At 33.9% G+C, this 22,103-nt stretch overlaps 1 protein-coding gene across 3 annotated transcripts in view; it reads left to right on the plus strand.

The window, feature by feature from the left end:
- The window catches only part of METTL15 (methyltransferase like 15), a 201,529-nt gene that overhangs the window by 67,609 nt on the left and 111,817 nt on the right, over positions 1-22,103 (plus strand). For all 3 annotated transcript variants that reach the window (XM_047690353.1, XM_047690354.1, XM_047690355.1), the window contains one exon: positions 18,318-18,454. In XM_047690353.1, coding sequence (XP_047546309.1) covers positions 18,318-18,454 — 137 coding nt within the window. The remainder of the gene's footprint in view (positions 1-18,317; positions 18,455-22,103) is intronic.

Below are 22,103 nucleotides of genomic sequence, written 5' to 3' on the forward strand. Positions count from 1 at the left end.
TATTCTTGAGAATTCGTCATTAGCTAAAACTGGAGGACTTAGAAAAAACTTGGAATAGAAACTTAAAGAGATAAAAAGATCTAAAATTACCTTTGCTTTTATGTATAACATTAAGAAATTTACCTTTCAAAGGCTATATCTTTTTGTAAAAAAGATTTTTTAATATAACAGTCAATAATAGTCATTTTTGCAACTTAAAAAGTCTTTATATAAAATATATGGATATAAATCTGTGGTATACTTGAGGCTTTGTGGGTAATATTCTAGTTTGAATTATGAACTCTGAGTATAAAAAAGCTAAATAGTAATGCATTGTGAAAGAGTTCTTTTGGCACAGAAGTATTTTAAGGAGTAACAATTACATGGCTGAAATTAGATAAACTCCTGAAAGGCAAAGTTGATTTTAAGCCTCATGAAAACTAATAGAATATATCTTAGCATTGTCTTCTGACTGTACAATATCTTAACTAACAGAAAGTACTGATTGTTTCTGCGTAATTTCTCCTTCTAGCAAAAGTAAGAAGAATTTTCTTGATCTGGACTAACATTTTAATATTTATTATTTCCCTTTAGCCTGCTTCTGATTTATCTTTGTTATACTTAGTGTTTACATGTTTAAAGCCCTTTTTCATAATGACTAATCAAACTGTCTGAAGTCATTTGAAGTATTATGTTTTACTTCAAATGTAGGCAACTAAACTTCTTTGCTTATTTATATGTCTTTTGGGCTTGAGTATTTATTTGAAGATCTTATCTTCTGTGTCTTGTGTCTTGTGTTATCTTCTCTTAGAACTATATAGTTCTAAGAACTGTATAGTTCTCTTAGAACTATATCAAACAAATAGGCTTAGTACTTGCATTATGTAGACATAAATGATACTGTTGGATAACAAATGATAACACATACTGCAATACACAACTTGGTATAACTAAAGATTTCCAGGCTTTAAATGATGATGAACTTGTTTTGTAGTCATGTTTATTGCAACATAAATCTTAATTGGAGATAGCAAATTGAGGGTAGTGTTTACTTTTAGGGGAAGGGTTGATGGAATGATTGGAAAAAATGACTTTTCGGGGCGCCTGGGTGGCTCAGTGGGTTAAAGCCGCTGCCTTCGGCTCAGGTCATGATCCCAGGGTCCTGGGATCGAGCCCCACATCCGGCTCTCTGCTCAGCAGGGAGCCTGCTTCCCTTCCTCTCTCTCTCTGCCTGCCTCTCTGCCTACTTGTGATCTCTGTCTGTCAAATAAATAAATAAAATCTTTAAAAAAAATGACTTTTCATCTAGTTTAATGTTTCTTCCTTAAATCCAGAAGGCACAAATTAAGATGATTTAATTTAGAATGGATTGAAAATATTGGAGTGTTTTGGTTTTTTAATAAATGGAGGTAATTCAGAAGTACCACTTGAAAAGAAGAAAGCCGATATATTGGGAAGACTATCTTCCTTTTGTTACTAGACTTATAGCAATTTACAGTTTTTGTTTTGTTTTAAGAAGGTGTTCCCTGTATCCTAACATAATATAGCCCTAGTGCTTAAGAATACACTTAACTTGCCTGTTACCGTTATTGTTTAGAAACCTAAATGGTCCCTGCTGTAATGCTTATATTTGGCATATAAGTACCTTCCTACCTTTGAAAATATTTATATCACTTTGGGTTATTGCTTCAAATACTCCATCCATACCTTTTGGGAATGTGGGGTTGTGAAAATTGGGAGGGATGGGAAGTATACAACATGGTTTTATGAACTGTTCAAGAATAGGGACCATAATCTAGGTTTTTGAGATTCCCATTGCAGTTGAACTCTTAGAGTGGTAGTAGACCTCTTACAGTGAGACTTTAAAGCTTCTTAGTTATTTTTCATAGGAAATAAATAATTCTGACTGTCTGACTTAATTTTCTAGTTTTTGATTTATGATTTTTGAAAGACAGTTTTACGTTTTTTCCTTTTTTTCAAGTTTTTATTTAAATTCGGGTTGAAAACTCTATTTCTAAACACATACGAGATAGACTTAGATGTCATGCTGTTATTGCCACCATCAAATGTTTAATGGCAAAAGTAATATTTGTGTAGTGATCTACAGTGTACAAATAATTTTCATATGAATTATCTCCTTATTCCATACAACAGTATTAAGACTCACTCTTATTAAATGACTTTCCTAAGGTCATTTAGAGTGGAGGAGACCCTTTTCTAAATGAACCTCTTTTGCTAATACCATGTTCAGTGTTCTTAAGGGCTCTCATGTATTTCCCAGCACTTTATTAAGACTCTTGAATTATTTATGTTGAGAATTATACCTTATACCAATACCCGTAGTAAAGAACAGCTGAAGGAAGCCTATAGTGAATCTAAGATATAGATTAACACTAATTCTCGATAATTTTAATGAATTTTGATAACACTGTAAAAATTAAACACGATATTTAATATCAACCTAAAGTTTATTTAAAGCTTTTCCTGGTAGATAATATTTTAAATATTTTATAGGTTTGCTTTCTTCTTTCTTCTTGAAGTAAGCCATCTTTTTGTTCATGTATACTTAACACATGTCACCTGCTACATGCCTAGCATTGCTAAAAGTCTACATATGGAGTTTCTGTTTTGTCCTACTTATTGTTTCAGACATTTAGGCAGTATTTCTGAAAGTCAAGTCTTCCAGAACCTTAAAGACAGAATCAATAGAATGGATACATATGTATTAAGAGGTTTATTTTAAGGAATTGGTTCACACATTTGTGGAGACTAACAAGTCTAAAGTCTGTAGGGCAGGCTGGCAGGCTGGAATTTCATGCAGGGGTTAATGCTGTAGTGTTGCAGTAGCTTTTCCTCTTTCTCCAGGAGACCTTAGTTTTTGCTCTTAATGCGTTTCAACTGATCGAATGAGGCCCCACTAACATTATGGAGGGTAATCTTACTTACTTGAGGACAACTCATTTTAGATGCTAACGACATCTACATAGTATTTTTACAGCAACACTTAGACTAGCCTTTGATTAAATGACTGGGCGCTATAGCCTCGCCAAGTTGACACATAAAACTAATTATCACAATACAATTGATTTGAAAAGTTACCTGTAATTGCATCCCTCCATATGAATATGATGAGGTTTACACATGCAAATGTTTTTAAAGACTGCTGCTAGATTAGATATGTAAATCCCCGCTAGTACCTAAAATACTTTACGAGAAGCAGGGTGATAGATAAAGCAGGAAGCTATGGACCCTCAGAATCGAAAGGACCACTGTTTACAGCTTGGCTTCATTACTAATTACAGTTTGTTTTGGGAATAGCTGCTTAACCTCAGAGTCTGTTTGCTGTTCTATAAAAAAGGAGAACTTTCTGTCTCACAGAATTAGATGAGTAGTGAGTATGCTAAACACCCAGTAGACTTCCTGGCACACATTAGAGGCTGAATAAATATTAATTCCGATTCCTTTTTCCCCTTTATTCTTTTGAAAACAAATTTTGTTTTATTACTAATATATTTATATTCATTCAATCATGTATACATTCAGCAAATATTTATTCAACTCTATGTGACAGGTACTATTCGCAGTGTAGAGATGCCAAAGTATAGGTACCCTTTTAGAGCTTGCCTTCTAGTGATGAGAAACAGATGATAAACATAATAAAAAAGAAAGGTATAAATTAGATTGTGTTAGTTTAGATAAGTGCTATGGAGGAGAAGTAAAGCAAGAAAGAGGTATAGGGAATGCTGAATGTCGGTGGTTAGGAAAAGGGTTATGGTTTAGAATAGTTTTATTGAGGACAGGCTTACTAAGAATGTTAAGCAAAGACCTCAAAGAGGAGAAAGAACAACTACTCCAGCTTTGAATATGTGGGCTGCAGTGGGGCAGGCAAATGGGACACTTAAATGCAAAAGCTTTGCGACTGGAATTGTGTTTGAGGGACAGTAGGAAGGCTCTTGTAATTGGAATAGAGTGATCCAGGAGTAGAGGAATAGAAGATGAACTCAAACAAGTTGGGTGAGGTGTACTGGGCACATTTTGAAGGGTTCTGTGAAATAGAAACCATCAGAAAGCTTTGAGCGGAAGAGTGACGTGGCCTGTTATTTGTGCTACTCAAAAACAAATTATAAGAAATTATAGGAGGTTTTTTTAAGAGCATAAACTCCAAGGATATTGGGCAGTGGTGCCTTCATAGGTTCAAATGGGTCTGTAGTTTATTAACCATTCAAGCTTAGGTGAGTTACTGCTCTATGTGAAATGGAAATAGTAACATCGTCCTCAGAGTTGTTATGCAAATGACCCTCTGCTTGGCATATAGAAAGAATCTAATAATTTTTTACTATTATTAGTGGTATTATTAGTAGTAATAATAGAAGGTCTAACTATAGTATTTCCCATTTTTTTCTAGTGATCTTGAATAGATACATAAAACCTGTTCTTGTCATTAATTTAGATATAAAACTATATTAAAGTAGAGATGTGGTCATGAGTATTAGAAAAAAATGCCTTTGCTTACAAATTCATGCTTCCAATTTTGAGATGGTCAGATTTTGAGAGGATCTAATTCTCTGAAAAACAGATTATCTCCTCTGATGATACTGTCTTTTTGGTAAGTACTGTCATTCTTTTATACAAGTAGTTTTGAAAGTTTTGTGACAATTTTAACATTTCTTCCAAGTTTAGTGTTTATATCCAAGCTAAGCTTTAGTTCGTATGAATACTTCTTTAGGTAGCATTCCTTCTGTCATTTCTCTCCTATGGACCCTTTCCTCCCCATCTGTTATTTTCCCAATGTAAGTCCTGTCGTTCAGTGGGTTCTTGCCTGTTCTGCTTTTTGTCAGTGAAAGTAGTAGATATTATTATAATCATTATTTTTGTTGTTGTGATTGTTATTATTTGAACACTCACTGTGTGCCAGGAAGTATTCTAAACACTTTATACCCAGAAATTCATTTAATCCTCATTATAATACTGTAATGGCAGTGTTTTTGACTCCCATTTAATAACTAAGAGAGCAGACTTAGAAAGAAAGGTTAAACAGTCTAACATTCAGCTTGTTTTAGTCTATTGCTTATTGCAAACCTTGTATTTCATACACTTAAATCAGTTAATGATTCAAGAATAATATTAATCTGCTTTTGTTCTAGATTTTTTCTGTCCCCTGGCGCACACTTCCCCCCCCTCTGTTATAGTTAGCTAATTATAATCCAGGCTTGACTTAGGGCCATCTTTAATGAAGGAGACTTTTCAGACCATGGCTACATAGAATAGTATTTGTTTCTGGATGTCATAGTTTACTCTTTGTTAGTACTGCCATGTAACTATACGCTGGTGTTTATTAGCATGCCTGGAATTTTCTTTCTTATTATAAAGTCATTTTGTAGATATGTGTTTGGTCTGCGGAAGTAGACTGCATGTCCATCAGGAAACTAGGAATATATTTTATTAGTCCTTATATTTCCATCCAGAATTTATACTCCAAAATTCTGCATTCTTCATATAAAATATATACAATAAGTGTGTCATTTTTCTTTACTGTCAGGATAATTAGCTAATTGATTTTAGTATGAGTATTTCTTCCTTTGAATCAACTGGCTACTTTGAAAGTTATATAAAGTCTTCTGGGCCAGTTAAAATTTTAGAAAGTTTGAACCCTTTGTTCCGAGTAATATGTTAGAATACTGGTGCAGTTAGATTTGCACCACCGCCCAATTCATTGTCCCTAGATAGAATTTTTATACACTCTAAATTGTGATTAGTAGTCTGATAAAAATTTTAGAGGACAATAATGAAAAGTTATATCACTGTGTGGTATACCTGAAACTAATGTAACATTGTGTGTTAACTGTACTCAAGAAAATTTTTAGGGAATAAATATTTAAAGATCATCTAGATCGTCTGGTAACCTGTGATTTGGGCTCAAAAGATAATTTGAAGATATTTTCTTAGCTTTTAGACATACCAAAGACATCTGAGTAAAGGATGTAGGGGAAGGTAGGGAAAACTGAATGGGAATAAATCAGAGGGAGCCAAACCATGAGAGACTCTGGACTGTGGGAAAAAAATTGAGAAACTGAGGATTACAGAAGGGAGGGTGGGGGGATGGGGTAACCATGTGATGAGTATTAAGGAGGGCACGTGTTGTAATGAGCATTGGGTGTTTTACCCAACTAATAAATTGTTGGATTCTAAAACAAAACAAAACAGAAAAGCTAAGTTGTCTTCATACAATCTTCCAAAAAAAAAAAGACATACCAAAGACCGAAGAAATACGAAATTGTCTTATTTCAGATATAGCACTGGTGATTTTTATTCCATTTAAAATTCTTTGAAATTTCTCCCTCTAGAAGTGTTACATTATTATTATTTTTACACTATTATTATTTTGTAAAGATTTTAATTGAGAAAGAGAGAGAAGGAGAGAGAGCATGAGCGGGGTTGTAGGGGGGAGAAGGGCAGAGGTATAGGGAGAAGCAGACTCCCTGCTGAGCACAGAGCCCGATGCAGCTGGATCCCAGGCCCCCCCAAAATGATGACTTGAGCTGAAGTCAGTTGCTTAACTAAGCCACCGAGGTGCCTCTAGAAATGGTACATTATTGAGAGTGTCCTTTTAAAGACCGTCTGCCTGGGGCGCCTGGGTGGCTCAGTTGGTTAAAGACTCTGCTTCTGCTCAGATCATGGTCCCAGGATCCTGGAATTGAGCCCCGCATCGGGCTCTCTGCTCAATGGGGAGCCTGCTTCCTCCTCTCTCTCTGCCTGCCTCTCTGCCTACTTGTGATCTCTCTTTCTGTCAAATAAACAAATAAAATCTTAAAAAAAAAAAATAAAGACCATCTGCCAGCTGAAAGTTCTGTTAGTGTTTTTTTCAAATTCAGAAGCCATAAAGCAGTTTTTTGTATGCTAAATCACTTTTGTATTTAGTATAAATTATTATGGAATTTAGGCCTTTTGTGAATATTTTCTTAAGGTAGATTTTAATAATAATATAAGTAGCACTACACCATTTGCAAATTTCCTTTATGCATATTGTCTTATTTCCATATGCTAATAACCTGGTGATGTGAGTGGGAGATGTACTTACCTCCATTTGCACATGAGGAAATAGAGGATCAGAGAAGTTAAGTTACTTGCCCAGATTTATGGCAATTAAAACATAGATTCTGGGCCAGAAACTAGAGATACTGATCTTCAGTCTCCTTCTTTTACACCCTGATGCCTCATTTATATCTTATTTTTCAATTCATATAATACTTGAAAGTCACAAAAAAAATCTAAAAGTATTTAGATATATTACTGAACTGCCTCTTCTGATTATTTTGAGTTATGTTAAAGACACTTTCTTGATGAATTTCCTTCTTACTAACCTATGAAACTCTTTCTCTTTAAGTTTTACTTTCTATCGTTTACTCCATGCAAGGATTCATGGTAGTGTAGTATGTACCCTATTGTGAGTCTGAAAATTGCCCTACCTTGAGTCACATATTTAAGCCAGTTAAATAATATGGTAGCTTCTAGTCACCTGCTTTTATACATGTGCCTGCATGTGCATACACAGGTGCCTGCATATGTGCACATACACACATACACACATGTGCACACAGTGGATTGGATGCCAATACACACACACACACGTATATATACGTGTGTGTGTGTGTGTGTGTATATACACGTATATATATATATAATACATATACAAATATAATACATTATACAAGTCAAAGTACATATGTATATAAAAGTATTTAAACTATATGTACATATACATACGTACTTTGACTTGTATAAAGGTAATGTTATTTAGAGGCCAAATAGTAGAAAATCTTACCATCGTTGGTTTTATTTTAATGCTGTTAAGAATTCAGTATTGGAACCATGTTGAAACTGCCCTCAGTAAAATGACTTGTGTCCCCTTGACTGAAAAAAGAAAAAAAAAGTTTGAAAAGAGCATTTGATGAACACACTGATTAAAGAGCTCAATATCTTATTATTTTCACATGATTTTCCCCAATACTATAAACAATCTATATTTTTAATAATTCTTAGAAGAGAATACCTATGTGGCATTTTCAGAGAAAGTGTGTCTAGAATGTTATATGAATTTCCTTATGGTGTAGATAAAAACTCTTTTTCTTACTAAAAATGATGCTGACAGATTGGCATTGTCTGGGTCAGAAATGTCTGTGAAATTAAGCTTTTTGAGACCATCCTTGCCATATTATTTTTAGCTATTTTTGCTAATTCAAACTTTGTACGAAATTTGCACCTGTGAGCAGATCGAGTGTCAGTTCATTGTATGTGGTTGGGTCTTATGATTGAAATTCATCCATGTTACAGATAAGAGCAAACCTACTTAACACTAAGATGAATACTCTGATTATTTAATTTAATGTAAGTGAACATACTTGCAAAGAAGAGAAAAAATAAATTTTGTTACAACACGTAGAGGCTTCTTCTGTGGATAGGATGGAATTTAAACTACAAGATGAAATGTTTGTAGAATTTAGGCAGAATGAATCATATTAACACCAATACTCTTGATAACATGGGAAAAGAGATAAATTTATTGCCATGTATTGATTGTTTTGTTTGAGGTATAACTTTTATGTTCTTTTGAGACTTTCTTTTCATTTTACATAAGCCCCTGTAATAGTTACAAATAAAACAAAATAAGCGTGTAGCAGACGGATACTCAACAGAGCTTGACAAGACAATAATAAATCAAGGGGTTTGGTAGGAAAAATGTTCAGAATGTTAGTTGACTATAAGGTTGGTAGCCTTCTATGTTCGGAGTTACATGTTCTGATTTATTTCAGGTCTGTAGATGCATCAGTTTGACAAATGTCTGCCTGTCAATAGATGAGACAGATTCATGAGTAAAGCCTGAGAGAAGTCAGTGATATTCTTGTATGATTCAGTAGACAATGGTAGACCAATAGCTTGCCTAAGCAATTATAAACTTTCCGGTGATACTATAAACCAGATAACTTCTTCTAATGATTTTTTTAAGTCAGAATATCCAATATATCCTATATATCATATCATGTCCAAATAACTAGCTCATTTTTCTTATATTTGCCTCACTGATTATATCAAGGTGCTCCCTTCTGTTGCTTTTTGTAAGTGTGTGCCAGGTATACTGTATTTGGGGTGCAGTATTCCCAAAGGCTGCATAGTATAATTTGGATCTATAACGGAAGTAATTTATCTTACTTTTTAAAAATTGTATCAATGTTTTTGACTAAGATGAAGTTTAAAAATATAATTAGAACTTAATGTTCTTTAAGTATTTTAGGAAATAAAACTTCTTCCACCCACTATGGATTAATGCTGTTATAACTCTTCCTGTTACATTTCTGGATTTCCAGCTTTTTATAATTATTATTCTCTTCAAAATCTCTGCTCAGCAGTGCCCCCTCACTTCACTGTTTCAAGTTTACTACAAAGAGTTACTCTATTCCCATACAGAATTCTTAACACCTTTGTTCTATCAAGGTGCCTGTATCGCCTCATACTTCTGATTTTTTCTCTTTTAGAGTAAGAAGTTGTTCCTTGGCCTTTCTAACACTAATTGGGAGATGGTGGAGGCAGAGTAGCAAGGTGGCAGGGAGGAGAAGGAAATGCTTATTTCTGCCTCTTTCTCTAATGGTACTGCCGATTTATGTTTTCCTAAGTAAATGGGTCTGATATACTCATCTGTGAAATGGAATTATTTTATGTACCATAAGTCTGTTGTAAGAATTAAATTAGGTCAAATCTTTAAAGTGTGTGGCATAATGTGCTTTGGCACATAATAATTGCATAATAAATGTTGTGTCCTATACTCTTAGTTACCAGATAGCATGCTTTGCAGTCGGTTCTTATTTCTCACTTCTCCACTCACTGCATCAGGTTAGTCTGTTCTACCTCTACAGAGAAGCTAAGTAGTTAGGAGTACAGGTTCAGGAGATAGAATTGTTTTTGAACTCTCTCTCCAACATTCATTAGCTGCACCTCAGACTATCCACCGAACCTTCTCTCTTAAATCTCCCGTTTCTCTTCTATAGAATAGTAATAACAATAGTAACTTACTCAAAGTGTGGTTTTGAGAATCCCACTAACTTAAATAAATGTGGGTGAGTGTGTGTGTGTGTTTCTGCCTATGTATAAAATGAATGAATGATGCAGAGCAAATGTGTGGTGCCATTTTTGGTGTAAAAGAATAATTCAGTAAATGTATTATACATTTTTATTATCATTATTACTTTCCATTCCTACTGGCAGTTCAGGCTTTGTGTCCTCTTACCTGGGTGCTTGCTCTATACCAAGTCACCACAATATTCTTATAAGCTACCATCCATCTAATACTCTTGGCAGTCACATTATTTTTTTCACTTCAGAAGTCTTCAGAGCTGTTCATTATCTAGGAGATAGGATGCAAATTACTTACCTTGGCCTTTCAGGACTGCCAGGAGTTGACTTCACACTACCTTCTAGCATTATTTCCTACTTTGTCTTATGGGGCTACTTCTAGGATGGCCACAGGGAACACATCACAACAAATAATAGTATCTGGCACATAAGTGGAAGTTTTCAATTTCTTGTTTCTGTTTTCTCCCTTTTTCTCCTTTCTACTCTCTTCTTGTAATACATCCTGCATTCCAGTCAAACTTGTTCTCCCTCTACATATCATATTCTTTCCTACATCTACGCCTTTGCTAAGATTTCATTCTCTGTTTTTATTTATTTATTTATTTATTTATTTATTTATTTATTTATTCAGTAGATATTTATTGATTATATTCTCTGTCATGCAATGTTTGGCATCCAGGACACAAATGTTTAGGGCATCTTCCAGAGGAGTATTATGGAAAGAAAGAAGATCTATATTAAAGATACTAAGGCCTCCAGCTGAAACCTATGTGAGAACAAGGGCCATGTCTATTTTGGCCTACTCTTGTATTTCTAACTCTTTAAGAATAGAGATGTGCACATATCAGAATTCTCATAATTGTTTGAGAATTCAATTTGAGAGAGATGGAACAGAGCAAAATGGTAGAGAACACATGATACTATTTAGCATGTTTGATAATTATAGGTGCTTTTGTTATATTTTATAACTGTATGGCTAGAGAATATATTATAAAATCCATGTGTAAGGAGTGGAAGATAATATTAGACAGAAATGCAGAGGCCAGAATCTGAAGACTATTATTCATTATGCCTAGAAATTTAGACTGTGTCATGTAGCTTTGGAGAGCTTCTGAGAGCAGGAATGTCACATGCTACAATTTTATTTCAGAAAAAATATCCTGTTAATTGTGTAGCAAGAAGAATTAGAAGTCCGACTGAGGTATGAATGTGAATGTGAACTTATTGCAATAGTAAAGCAAAGAAATAAGGGGTCCTGAATTTAAAATGGGAGTGGAAAAATTTAAGGCATATTTGTGTAAAATCAACAGAATGCTGTAGCTACCTGAATTTGGGGAATATGGAAGAGTAAGAAGGAAGGGTGCTCTCTGACTTCTGTCCAGCCTTGATGGCCCTGCTGATTTGTAACCTGCTCCAATTTCATCCGTCTCACTACTGATTGAAATACCTATGTTTTTTTCACTCCTCCTGAAATGTTGTATATGCTTTTCTTATATTGCTGATTTCTTTTTACTAGTAATTATTTGTGTGCATGTCTAATTCCCTCATCAAACTGGAAGGCCCATAACTTAGTATCTCAAGAGTTATTACCTCTTATGACCTTATCTGTACTGAATATTCAGTAAATATACAGATAATTAATTAATGCCATATATTTTAATTTACCTCTGGAAAAAAAATGCAGAAGGTTAAGTATATGCCTGAGACATGTCAGTATTTCAAAATGAAACCTGTTGCAAATAGGTGAAGTTTTCCAAAATTCTTTCAAAAACACTTCAACTCTAAATATTCAAAACTAGTAATTGCCAGAAAAGGAAATATTCATAGGAAGAAATTTTTCAGTGAAATCAGGCCATATTGTTTCCAAATTCAGATCAGAACTTACTATTAAAAATCTTGCACAGATTGGAAATGACTAATCAGCATTAGGAAAATGAAATTGAAAGATCTGCCCTCGTGCTATTCATGGCTAAAAATGTTTTCATGTCCAATTTTAACAGTGTTGTTCTACTGTGAAAATTTCGATGATTAGAACTGTTGGATTAGGAAAAATAAATCATTTAACTATCTAGTCTGTGCAGGATGATCTTAGGTAAATCCCTTGATTTCTCTCAGTTCTCCCTAGCTAGGTTTTAAAGAATATCATATCTGAGAGGTGTAAAAGTAGTGCTAAGTATACTCCAGAAAGACAGAACAGTATATATTAATGGAATTAAATTGGATTATTTCTGTGGGTTCTTCTAGCTCTAACTACCCATGGGCCTATGATTTTAAGTATTTTAATTCTTTGCTTTTAATTTCAAGGTCAATTTTAAAACTGTAACCTGTCAAGAAGTCAGTCATCACCAGTTGCTATTATACATAATAGATGGGTATTGATCTGAGACTATGTATACAACATAATTATCTTTGGAATTAAATCCAACAAATTTATCATCATAACGTCTTAAAACAATTTAGTATGGTAGAACAGTGATTGTTTTCAACTGTGTTGGAGGTTTAAGGTACAAAGTTCCCACATATATATCTACCTTCACTAAGAAAAAAAATTTTTCTTTCAAAGAATGATTGTTTATTTCAGTGTGATTATATAATTCCAGTTGAGGAATATTATGAGATGAAGTGGAAAGAGCATAGGATTTATATTTTAGTATTAGCTCTGCCCTTAGCTAGCTACCTTTTTGGGCCTTGGTCTCCTCATAAGTAAAATGAGGAGGTGGAATAAATAGTGTGTTATGTCCCTCTAAGCTCTGAAATTCTGCATCTGTACCCTGTTCATTATCAGATTCACAGCTATAGCTCAACTATTCAAGTGTGACTCATCATGGTGCAAGGTAGAACCTAATCATTTCTATATTTAGAAGACCATGGGGATAAAATGTCATTTATTTGTATTTGATTCAAAGAACTGCCTAAAATAAGAAATGTTCATTTTCTTAGTTCAAATGTAAAGGATTCTGATCAAAACAGATAGAAACATGGTGCATTAGAGTTATATAATATTATTAATATCAGATCATTATTAATGTTCTGAAAAAGTTCATTAATGAAACAGCTTGTAATTCTAGGAATATATTGGTGTTAAATGACTTCTAAAAGTTAGATATCCTGTGACTATTTTATGTGGTCTTATGGTAATGAGTCTTGTATCTTGAGGAGTGTTTCTAAATTCATTTGCACAAATGAGTATTGGTATCTTTATCATAGCTACCTTGGGAAGCTGAGCTCTTTTTTCATATTACATCACTAAATATTTACTAAGCATCTACTGCTGTACACTGATGCTGTTAAAGTGTAGGCAGAGTTGGAGAACTGTAGTTATGCATCTTCCCTCAAATGTTTATTTTTTAAGTCACTTTTATTTTGATTCTGAGCCCCAATCTCCCTGTGCTGAGAAGCCATCAATCTCAGTCATTCTCATTACCCCAACTGAGCTATGCAGAAGCCCTGCATCTTACTACTCATCTCATACCACACTTAGTTCTCCCTGAGATGCCTTTTGTTGTAATAAAGGCCCTCTAGGACCAGAGGTTCTGCTGCTTCTGTGCCAAAGAGGGGTATGGAAATCTCTGGTATCACTGGGAACCCTGTGTTGAGGGTCCACCCTTCTTCAGTTCCTCATATTGACAGCTGCTTTGAGATCTTATCATCTGTCAGTCATTTCATTAGTCCTGCACCTTCCTGGAATTTGTTCATTGTTCCCATCTCTCTTCTATCCTATTTCAGTGAGATTTATCTCTCTTTTCCTTAAAGATACTAACCTACCCAGGATAACTAGCATTCTTTCTGAGCTTTTTGTTGTTGTTCTTTAATATTAACTGATAGGAAAGTGGTTTTCTCCAGATGGTAGGAAAGATACTTTTTTCTTTGTGTCATGCAAAAATCCTCAAGGAACATACATTTCTAAAGCTCTAAATACCTAGGCACCTGCTTGAAATAGAAAGAGAAGAGGAAGAAAAAAGAGAGAAACACATGTATCTCAAGAGTTGTCCTGCTACACAAAGATTAAGACGTGGTTTCTGAGAGACTAAATTCCGGTGGGAATGGGTGATCTATAAAAAAACTAAAGTTTTCTTATATAATTTTTATAAAGCTATTTCTACCATGATTCTTTCTATGTCATCCACTTTTTTATTTCTTTCTTTTGTTCACTCCTCCCTTCTTCTCTTTATTTCTTTCAGAAAAGGCACAAAATACAGAGTTGGTGACACATGGTTTAGAGTTCTCTTTCCCTCACTTGCTTGTTATAGGAAATTGATCAAGTCACCTTATCTCTCTGCACCTGAGTTTTGTACTTGCAAAAATGGGGATAAAGCCACTTTTCCTACTTACAGAGCTTTTGTTAGACCAAGTAGGAAAACTGTTAATGCTCAATAAACTATAAGGTATTGGGCAAATATAGGCTTTGTTGATTTAATGCAGAAGAGAGCCAGGTATACCTGTATTCAGTTTCTGCATTTGCTACTTACTAGCTTAGTTTAATCTTAGTTTCTATGTATGTATAAATCTGATAACACCAACTTTGTGATTGTAAGGGAGAAATAAGATAATTTTTATGTATCTCTGTGAAGTAAATAGGGGTACATTTTATCCCCCTTCCTTAGATGAAACAGTTGAGGCTCAGGGTTAAAATACTTTGGTCAGGATTATACAAGTGAGAAGTGGGACTGTCAGAATAAAATCTTGGTATCAAATATTGGTTTTATGTTTTAGATAATTTATATCAGGTAATTATAAAGAAAGAATTCCTTTTATGTTTGAAACATAATATATATATATATATATATATGAATACATGCAGATGAGTCCCATAGAAGCATTGATTTGTAACACTCAGATTTATTTGTTCTTTTGCATTTGTCCAGTATTATTATTTTATTGTCAGCTAGTACAAATTTTAAAATGCTGTCTTATATCAAGTTAGTGACCCAGGAGAAGGGAGATACTAATTGGCTCCCTTTTCAGTTATTGTGCTGGTTGATTCACAAGGCCTACATTAATGAGCAATGTATATTAGAATTTTCAAAATTCTAGTTGATGGCTTCAGTAACCTATTAACCTAGGACATATGGTGGGGTTCAGTTGTAGTTTTATAAATCCATGTCTCCAGCTTTGCTTTGTGGTACACTTGACTGGTTATAATTATTTTTTTTCCTATGGAAACTTCCTTGATTGTCAGTACATCTCCAAGGGCATAATCATGATATATTAAAAAATAATCATGTAAATTATAATCATCATACATTTTCCAGAATATTTTTAATGATGAGGATTTTTCTTTTTAATTATCGATTGGGACTTTCCTGGCTTGAGATAAAATAATCATATGCAAATTGTTTTATTTTCTATACTCTCAGTTTAAATACAGAATTATAGCAAGACTTGATATTGGGACATAACAAGAAAGTAATTTATATTTCTGCCTTGGAGAAGTTTTTTGCTTAAATTATGCTAAGCCCCTAGAAATTTTTAAACTGAAGTATGGTAAGGTGGGAAATTTTTACTTATTCATTGATACATAAAATAAGTATACAGACTGAGAACGGAAATTATTTGATTTTGAGATTATAAGTATATACTCCTAACAACCATACAAGTAATACGAAGGGGCTCCTGGGTGGCTCAGTCAGTTAAATGTCTGACTCTTCATCTCAGCTTGGATTGTGATCTCAGGGTCATGAGTTTGAACCTCACATTGGACTACTTAAAAAAAAAAAAGGGCAAGAAATTCAAGTTTTTTTTTTCTAATTATTTTTATTAACATATAATGTATTATTTGCCACAGTGGCAAAGGTCGTGAATCATAAATCTTACACACTTAACAGCACTCAGCAGAGCACATACTCTCCCCAATGTCCATAACTCAATCACCCTCACCATATCCCTCTCCGCCAGCAACCCTCAGTTTGTTTTGTGATATTAAAAGTCTCTTATGGTTTGTCTCCCTTCCGATCCCATCTGATTTCATTTTTTCCTTCCCTACCCACCAGATACCCCACTCTGCCTCTCAAATTCCTCATATCAGGGAGATCCTATGATAATTATCTTTTTCTGATTGGCTTATTTCACTCAGCATAATACCTTCTAGATCCATCCACGTCATTGCAAATGGCAAGATTTCATTTCTTTTGATGGCTGCATAGTATTCCATCATATATATATATATATATATATATATATATATATATGTCTTCTTTATCCATTCATCTGTTGATGGACATCTAGATTCTTTCTATAGTTTGGCTATTGTGGGCATTGCTGCTATAAACATTCAGGTGCACGTGCCCCTTTGGATCACTACATTTGTTTCTTTAGAGTAAATACGAGTAGTGCTACTGCTGGGTCATAGGGTAGCTGTATTTTCAACTTTTTGAGGAACCTCCATGCTGTTTTCCAGAGTGGCTGCACCAGCTTGCATTCCCACCAACAGTGTAGGAGGGTTCCCCTTTCTCCACATCCTCACCAGCATCTGTCATTTCCTGACTTGTTAATTTTAGCCATTCTGACTGGTGTGAGGTGGTATCTCATTGTGGTTTTGATTTGTATTTCTCTGATGCCGAGGGATGTTGAGCACTTTTTCATGTGTCTGTTGGCCATCTGGATGTCTTCTTTGCAGAAATGTCTGTTCATGTCCTCTGCCCATTTCTTGATTGGATTATTCTTTGGGTATTGAGTTTGGTAAGTTTCAAGTGTTGTTTTAACATTATCATTTATAATGTTGAAAAGTGTGTATAGCCATGTCTTTTGTGCTGACAGTGAGAGAAGTGCAAGCTTTAGTTGTATTAACATACTTATGTTAAAAAGCAGTGCTTGTGGTTTTTCACCACATGTACATCTCTCATAATTTACATCCCTCCTCTTTTAAGTTTTGATCAGAAGATTTCCTCCATGTTATTCTTGAAATAGCAGGCTCACTTTTTTGAGGACTTGATCAGAGGATGGGTCTCAGCAGGGTAACTGGTAGCAAAAATTCAAAGCGTACTTGTGTCTTGTTTCTGACCACTCTCCTGGAAATACTTTGTAGCCTTCAGGGCAGGAGAATATTCAGATCCATTTCAAGAAGTTGTCTTCTTGAGCAGTGTTCACATTACCTTTGAAAAAGTTACATGTTTAAATATTTTTAATAATTTGATCTATAGTATATGTCATTTTTCATAGTATTCAATATTATTGGAATGATTATTTTTATTTTCATAATACCAGTGAAGCTTATTGAAAGGGCACATTAATCTACACTGAGAGTGTCTTGACTTCCAAATCAACCACAACCAATTAACTTATTCACAATTATGTTTCTAATGGTCCAGGTCTGGTTTCTTGCCCAACTGAGACCTATTTTCTTTATAGTGTGGCCCAGTAAAATAGCCAAGAAGTAGATTCAAGTCCAGTTAGCTTTACTGTTTCTCTAGAATGATCTAAGCATGAAGCCACCCCTGTAGATCATAAACTGTTATCCTGGCAAAATTATTACTTACAGATCTTACACCCTCAAGTGTCTTGGTTTAGATGAGCAATTATATGTCACCTTACCAGTTAGGTAAGTATTGATGGTATCTTCTTTTCCTCTGACTTTCTTTTTCTTTTCAAAGTGTCTTTCCCAAAAATATATAGGTCCTTGTGACAAAGCTAGAATTTACCCTAGTTGTTTTTTACTTAAGCCTTGAGCCTTTTCCAGTTTTGATTTTTAAGGATTTGTCCTGTGATTATTTATTGTTAGGTATATTCATACTTTTTTTCCTTTACCTCTTTCCTTCTCTCATTCTTTCTTTGTATTCTTGAATATCTTCATGTGTAATACAAAGCATTTAGAGAAATTGAGATAAAGTGAGCCATACTAATTGTAAGCTATTTCAAATAATGAGAAGTAGTTGGAAATATTATCATCAGCCAGGTGCTGGAAAGCATTAAAAAGCTAGCAGCATAACTCTGTAGCCAGTTTGACCTTTGGAGGAAAATGTAAATTTGTCTTAAATTGGCCAGCCTGTGCCAGAGATGATCATTTTACTGATACTCTGACCATTTCTTTCAGACTGGTCACTCATAATTGATCCAGGTCTCATGTATAACAAATTGAACTCTAGGCAAAATAATTTTAATTGTTTTTCCAATTGCTATCAGCTCGGAAAATCAGTTTGTGCCTCTAGAAATTAAGGTAGCTAGCAAGAATATTTTGTTCGTGCTAGGTAGTAATTTTCTTTTTCTGTGTTGGCCAGATTTTTCTAGATATGACATTTGGTTCAGGAGGACACACAAGAGCCATTCTACAGAAGGAGTCAGACATTACTCTGTATGCCTTAGACAGAGACCCAGCAGCTTATGCAATAGCTGAACAGTTTTCAGAATTGTATCCGTAAGTAATTCTCTTGTATAATTATTGAATTTTGGTGCTGAGTTTTAAAGAGCTGGGTTTACCATTTTGGAATTTGTTCTCCCTTGTATGTTGTTATACTTCACTCTGCTACATATTTTCTCTTTTTTCCCCTGAAGGAATTAATGTAAATATTGTTTTTAGTACCACTTAAAATGATATTACTGCCTTTATCCTTCCTGAATACATAAAAAGAAATAAAAAAATGACTTATGGCTAAAATTTGAACATGGGTTGAAGTCCATCCATGGGTAATATTTTGACAGTAGTTTAAGAAATAATTTTTAAAGAATTTATGAGTTACAGTTTCTAAGAATTTACTGGTTAAAGTAAGTAAATATATGAGAATAATCCAGATTCATTAGGTCACATACATCAATGTAATGCAGTTGTTTTCTCTGAATTCTTTTTGAAATTCACAAGTAAATTTAGAGCACTCTATATCCCTCTGACAAGAATTAGGTGAGCTTTCACTGTGGAACCTTTTAAGAATGTAAAATATTGTCTTCATGAGTTGTTAAATCATCTTCCTTTAGAGAAAATTTTGGATTAGTGGATTATGCTGTGTTGTTTAAAAATTACTGGTCTGAAAAAGGGAAATGTCTTGGCGCTAAGTTGACTACCCACAAATAAGTATAGGGCTGTTTTCAAGAATAAGGAATTATTCTCTCATGCTTCATAGTCTGAAATCAAGAAAATAGATGAGAATTTTAGAGGTAGATTTTGACTTGATATACACCAGAGTTTTTTGGTAGTCGTAACTGTCCAATAATGAAAAAGTCTGTTTGGTGAAGTAGCAAAAGTATGACCATGGAAAGGTTTAATCACAGACTAAAGATAGGAAGTTGAATTACTTGTCTAGAATAGTCTTTTTCAACCTCTCAGGTCCCAAACTCTTTGCAAATCTATCAGTGTGATTAATTCTCCCAATAACAATTAAATAAATACACCTAGATTTTTGTTTGCAACATCCCAGGGTTCAGTGGAAGTGCCTGAAATCCACTTGACCCCAGGTTTTTTTCTTCTAAGAAAAATATGAGGATATGGTTTAATGATGTGATACTTTAAAAAAAAAAAAGCAAAGAAAACAAAAAAAACCCACACCTATCTCTGTTATTCTGTAATGTAACTTACATGTATCTTCTTTAGGAAGTTTTTGTAATTCTAAGGCATTCATAATGGTGAAACATCTTAAGAGTTCACCTAATTATGACCAGAGTGTTCATAGAATGAATATAGATGTCTATTATATTTCACTATCATAGAAAAACTAGATTTTCTTAGATATTATTATTTCTAAAGGCAGTGAGTTCCAGTTCAGTTTTTCCAAGGTCTCTTATACCTTCAAAAAGCCTCCTTTTCTCAGAAGGAGCTTAAAATTTTATCAGTTTTCTCAGGTGTCTCAAGAATCTTGAGACTATATTCTCTTTTCAGTTTACAGTTGTAGAAACTATTAGCTTAGCTTAAATAATTTGCTGAAAGGCATATATGAATAAATGGAGATAAAGCTGGGACCCCATCAACTAATAATCTTTTTTTTAAATTGAAGTGTAGGTGATATACTATGTTATAGTAGTTTCAGGTGTACACAGCATTTCTACACGTTACTCAATGCTTACCGTGGTAAGTATAGTTAGCATCTGCCACAATACAGCATTATTAAAATATTATTGACTCTATTCCCTATGCTGTACTTTTCATCTCTATTACTTATTTATTTTGTAACTGAAAGTTTGAACCTCTCAGTCTCCTTTACCTACTTTACCCATCCTCCCACCCACCTTTCCTCTGGCAACCACTAGTTTGTTCTTTGTTTTTAGGAGTCTGTTTTTTCTTTGTTCATTTTTTTCTTTTTTTACTTATAAGATTCCTCACATAAATGAAATCCATATGATATTTGTCTTTATCTGTCTCACTTATTTCACTTGGCATTAATACCCTCAGTTCTATCCATGTCGTCCCAATTGGCAAGATTTCTGCCTGAGTAATATTCTATTGTGTGTATATATATATATATATATATATATATATATATATATATATATATATCTGGACACTTGGGTTGCTTCCATAACTTTCCTATTATAAATAGTAATGCAGTAAACATAGAGGAGCATATATCTTTTGAAATTAGTTTTCATTTTCTCTGAGTAAATACTCAGCAGTGGAGTTACTAGGCTGTATGATATTTCTATTTTTAATTTTTTGAGGAATTTCCATACTGTTTCCCACGGTAGTTGCACCAACTTACATTCCTGTCATCAGTACAGGAGCGTTTCCTTTTCTCCAAATCCTCCCCAACACTTATTATGTTTTGTCATTTTGATACTAGCCATTTTGACTTGTGGGAGGTGATATCTCATTGTGATTTTGATTTTCATTTCTCTGATGACTAGTAATGTTGAACATTTTTTCATGTGTCTGTTAGCCCTCTGTATGTCTTCCGTAGAAAAAATATCTTTTCAGGTCCTCTGCCCATTTTAAAATTGGATTGTTTGTTTTTTTGGTATTGAGTTTTATAAGTTCTTTATATATTTTGGATATTAACCCTTTATTGGATACATCATTTGCAAATGTCTTCTCTCATTCAGGAGGTTGCCTTTTTGTTTTGTTGATGAATTCCTTTGCTGACAAAAGCTTTTAGTTCCTCTCTCTTTGATGTAGTCCCAATAGTTTATTTTTGCTTGTTTCCATTGCCTGAGGAGGCATATCCATAATAGATATGTTGCTAAGGTGAAATGTCTGAGATTCCTTCCTTTGTTTACTTTTAAACTTAGGAGTTTTATGGTTTTAGGTTTCACATTTAGGTCTTTCATCCACTTTGAATTTATTTTTGTGGGTAGTGGTCCAGTTTCATTTTTGGCACACCAAAAATGGCTCTCCAGTTTTCCCCAAAACCATTTATTGAAAAGACTGTCTTTCCCTCATGATATATTTCTTACCTCCTTTGTGATAGATAATTGACCACATAATCATGGGTTTATTTATGGGATCTCTGTTTTGTTCCAGTGAGCTATATGTGTCTGTTCTTGTGCCAGTACCATACAGTTTTATTACTATAGCTTTGTAGTATATCTTGAAATCTGAGATTGTGATTCCTTTGGCTTTGTTCTTCTTTTTCAAGCCTAATAACCTCATTTTATTAAGTTTCATACTACCTTGACTCAAATCTTATTGAAAATTTTTTAGTTCTTTGGAAGATAATTCTTTGCCAAGTATAATAAATTAGTTAAGGAACAATAGAATAAAACAAAATAAGGCAAGAAGAATTAATATGGATGAAAACCAGAATGAAAGCAACTGAAAAGAAAAAAGAATAAAGAAATCCAAGTGATCATTCCAAAAACATGTGATTAAGATTGAAGAGGACACCAACCACGGATACAGGATAAGTTAATCAAAAGATAATACAATCATAATTCTATGGTAACATGTGAAACATCAATGAAGTGAATAGTGTCCTAGGAAATATAAATTATTAAAATTGACTGAATAATTATAAAACTTTAATAGGTCATTACCAGAGAAGAGATAGGAAAAGTAACTAGAGTACATAGAACAATGCACCATGACAAGATTTGTAGTTCTTACCTAGGTCTTAAAAATTAGGAAAGAGTGGGGCGCCTGGGTG

Source organism: Lutra lutra, chromosome 10 (assembly GCF_902655055.1).
Source record: "Lutra lutra chromosome 10, mLutLut1.2, whole genome shotgun sequence".
NCBI lineage: Eukaryota > Metazoa > Chordata > Mammalia > Carnivora > Mustelidae > Lutra > Lutra lutra.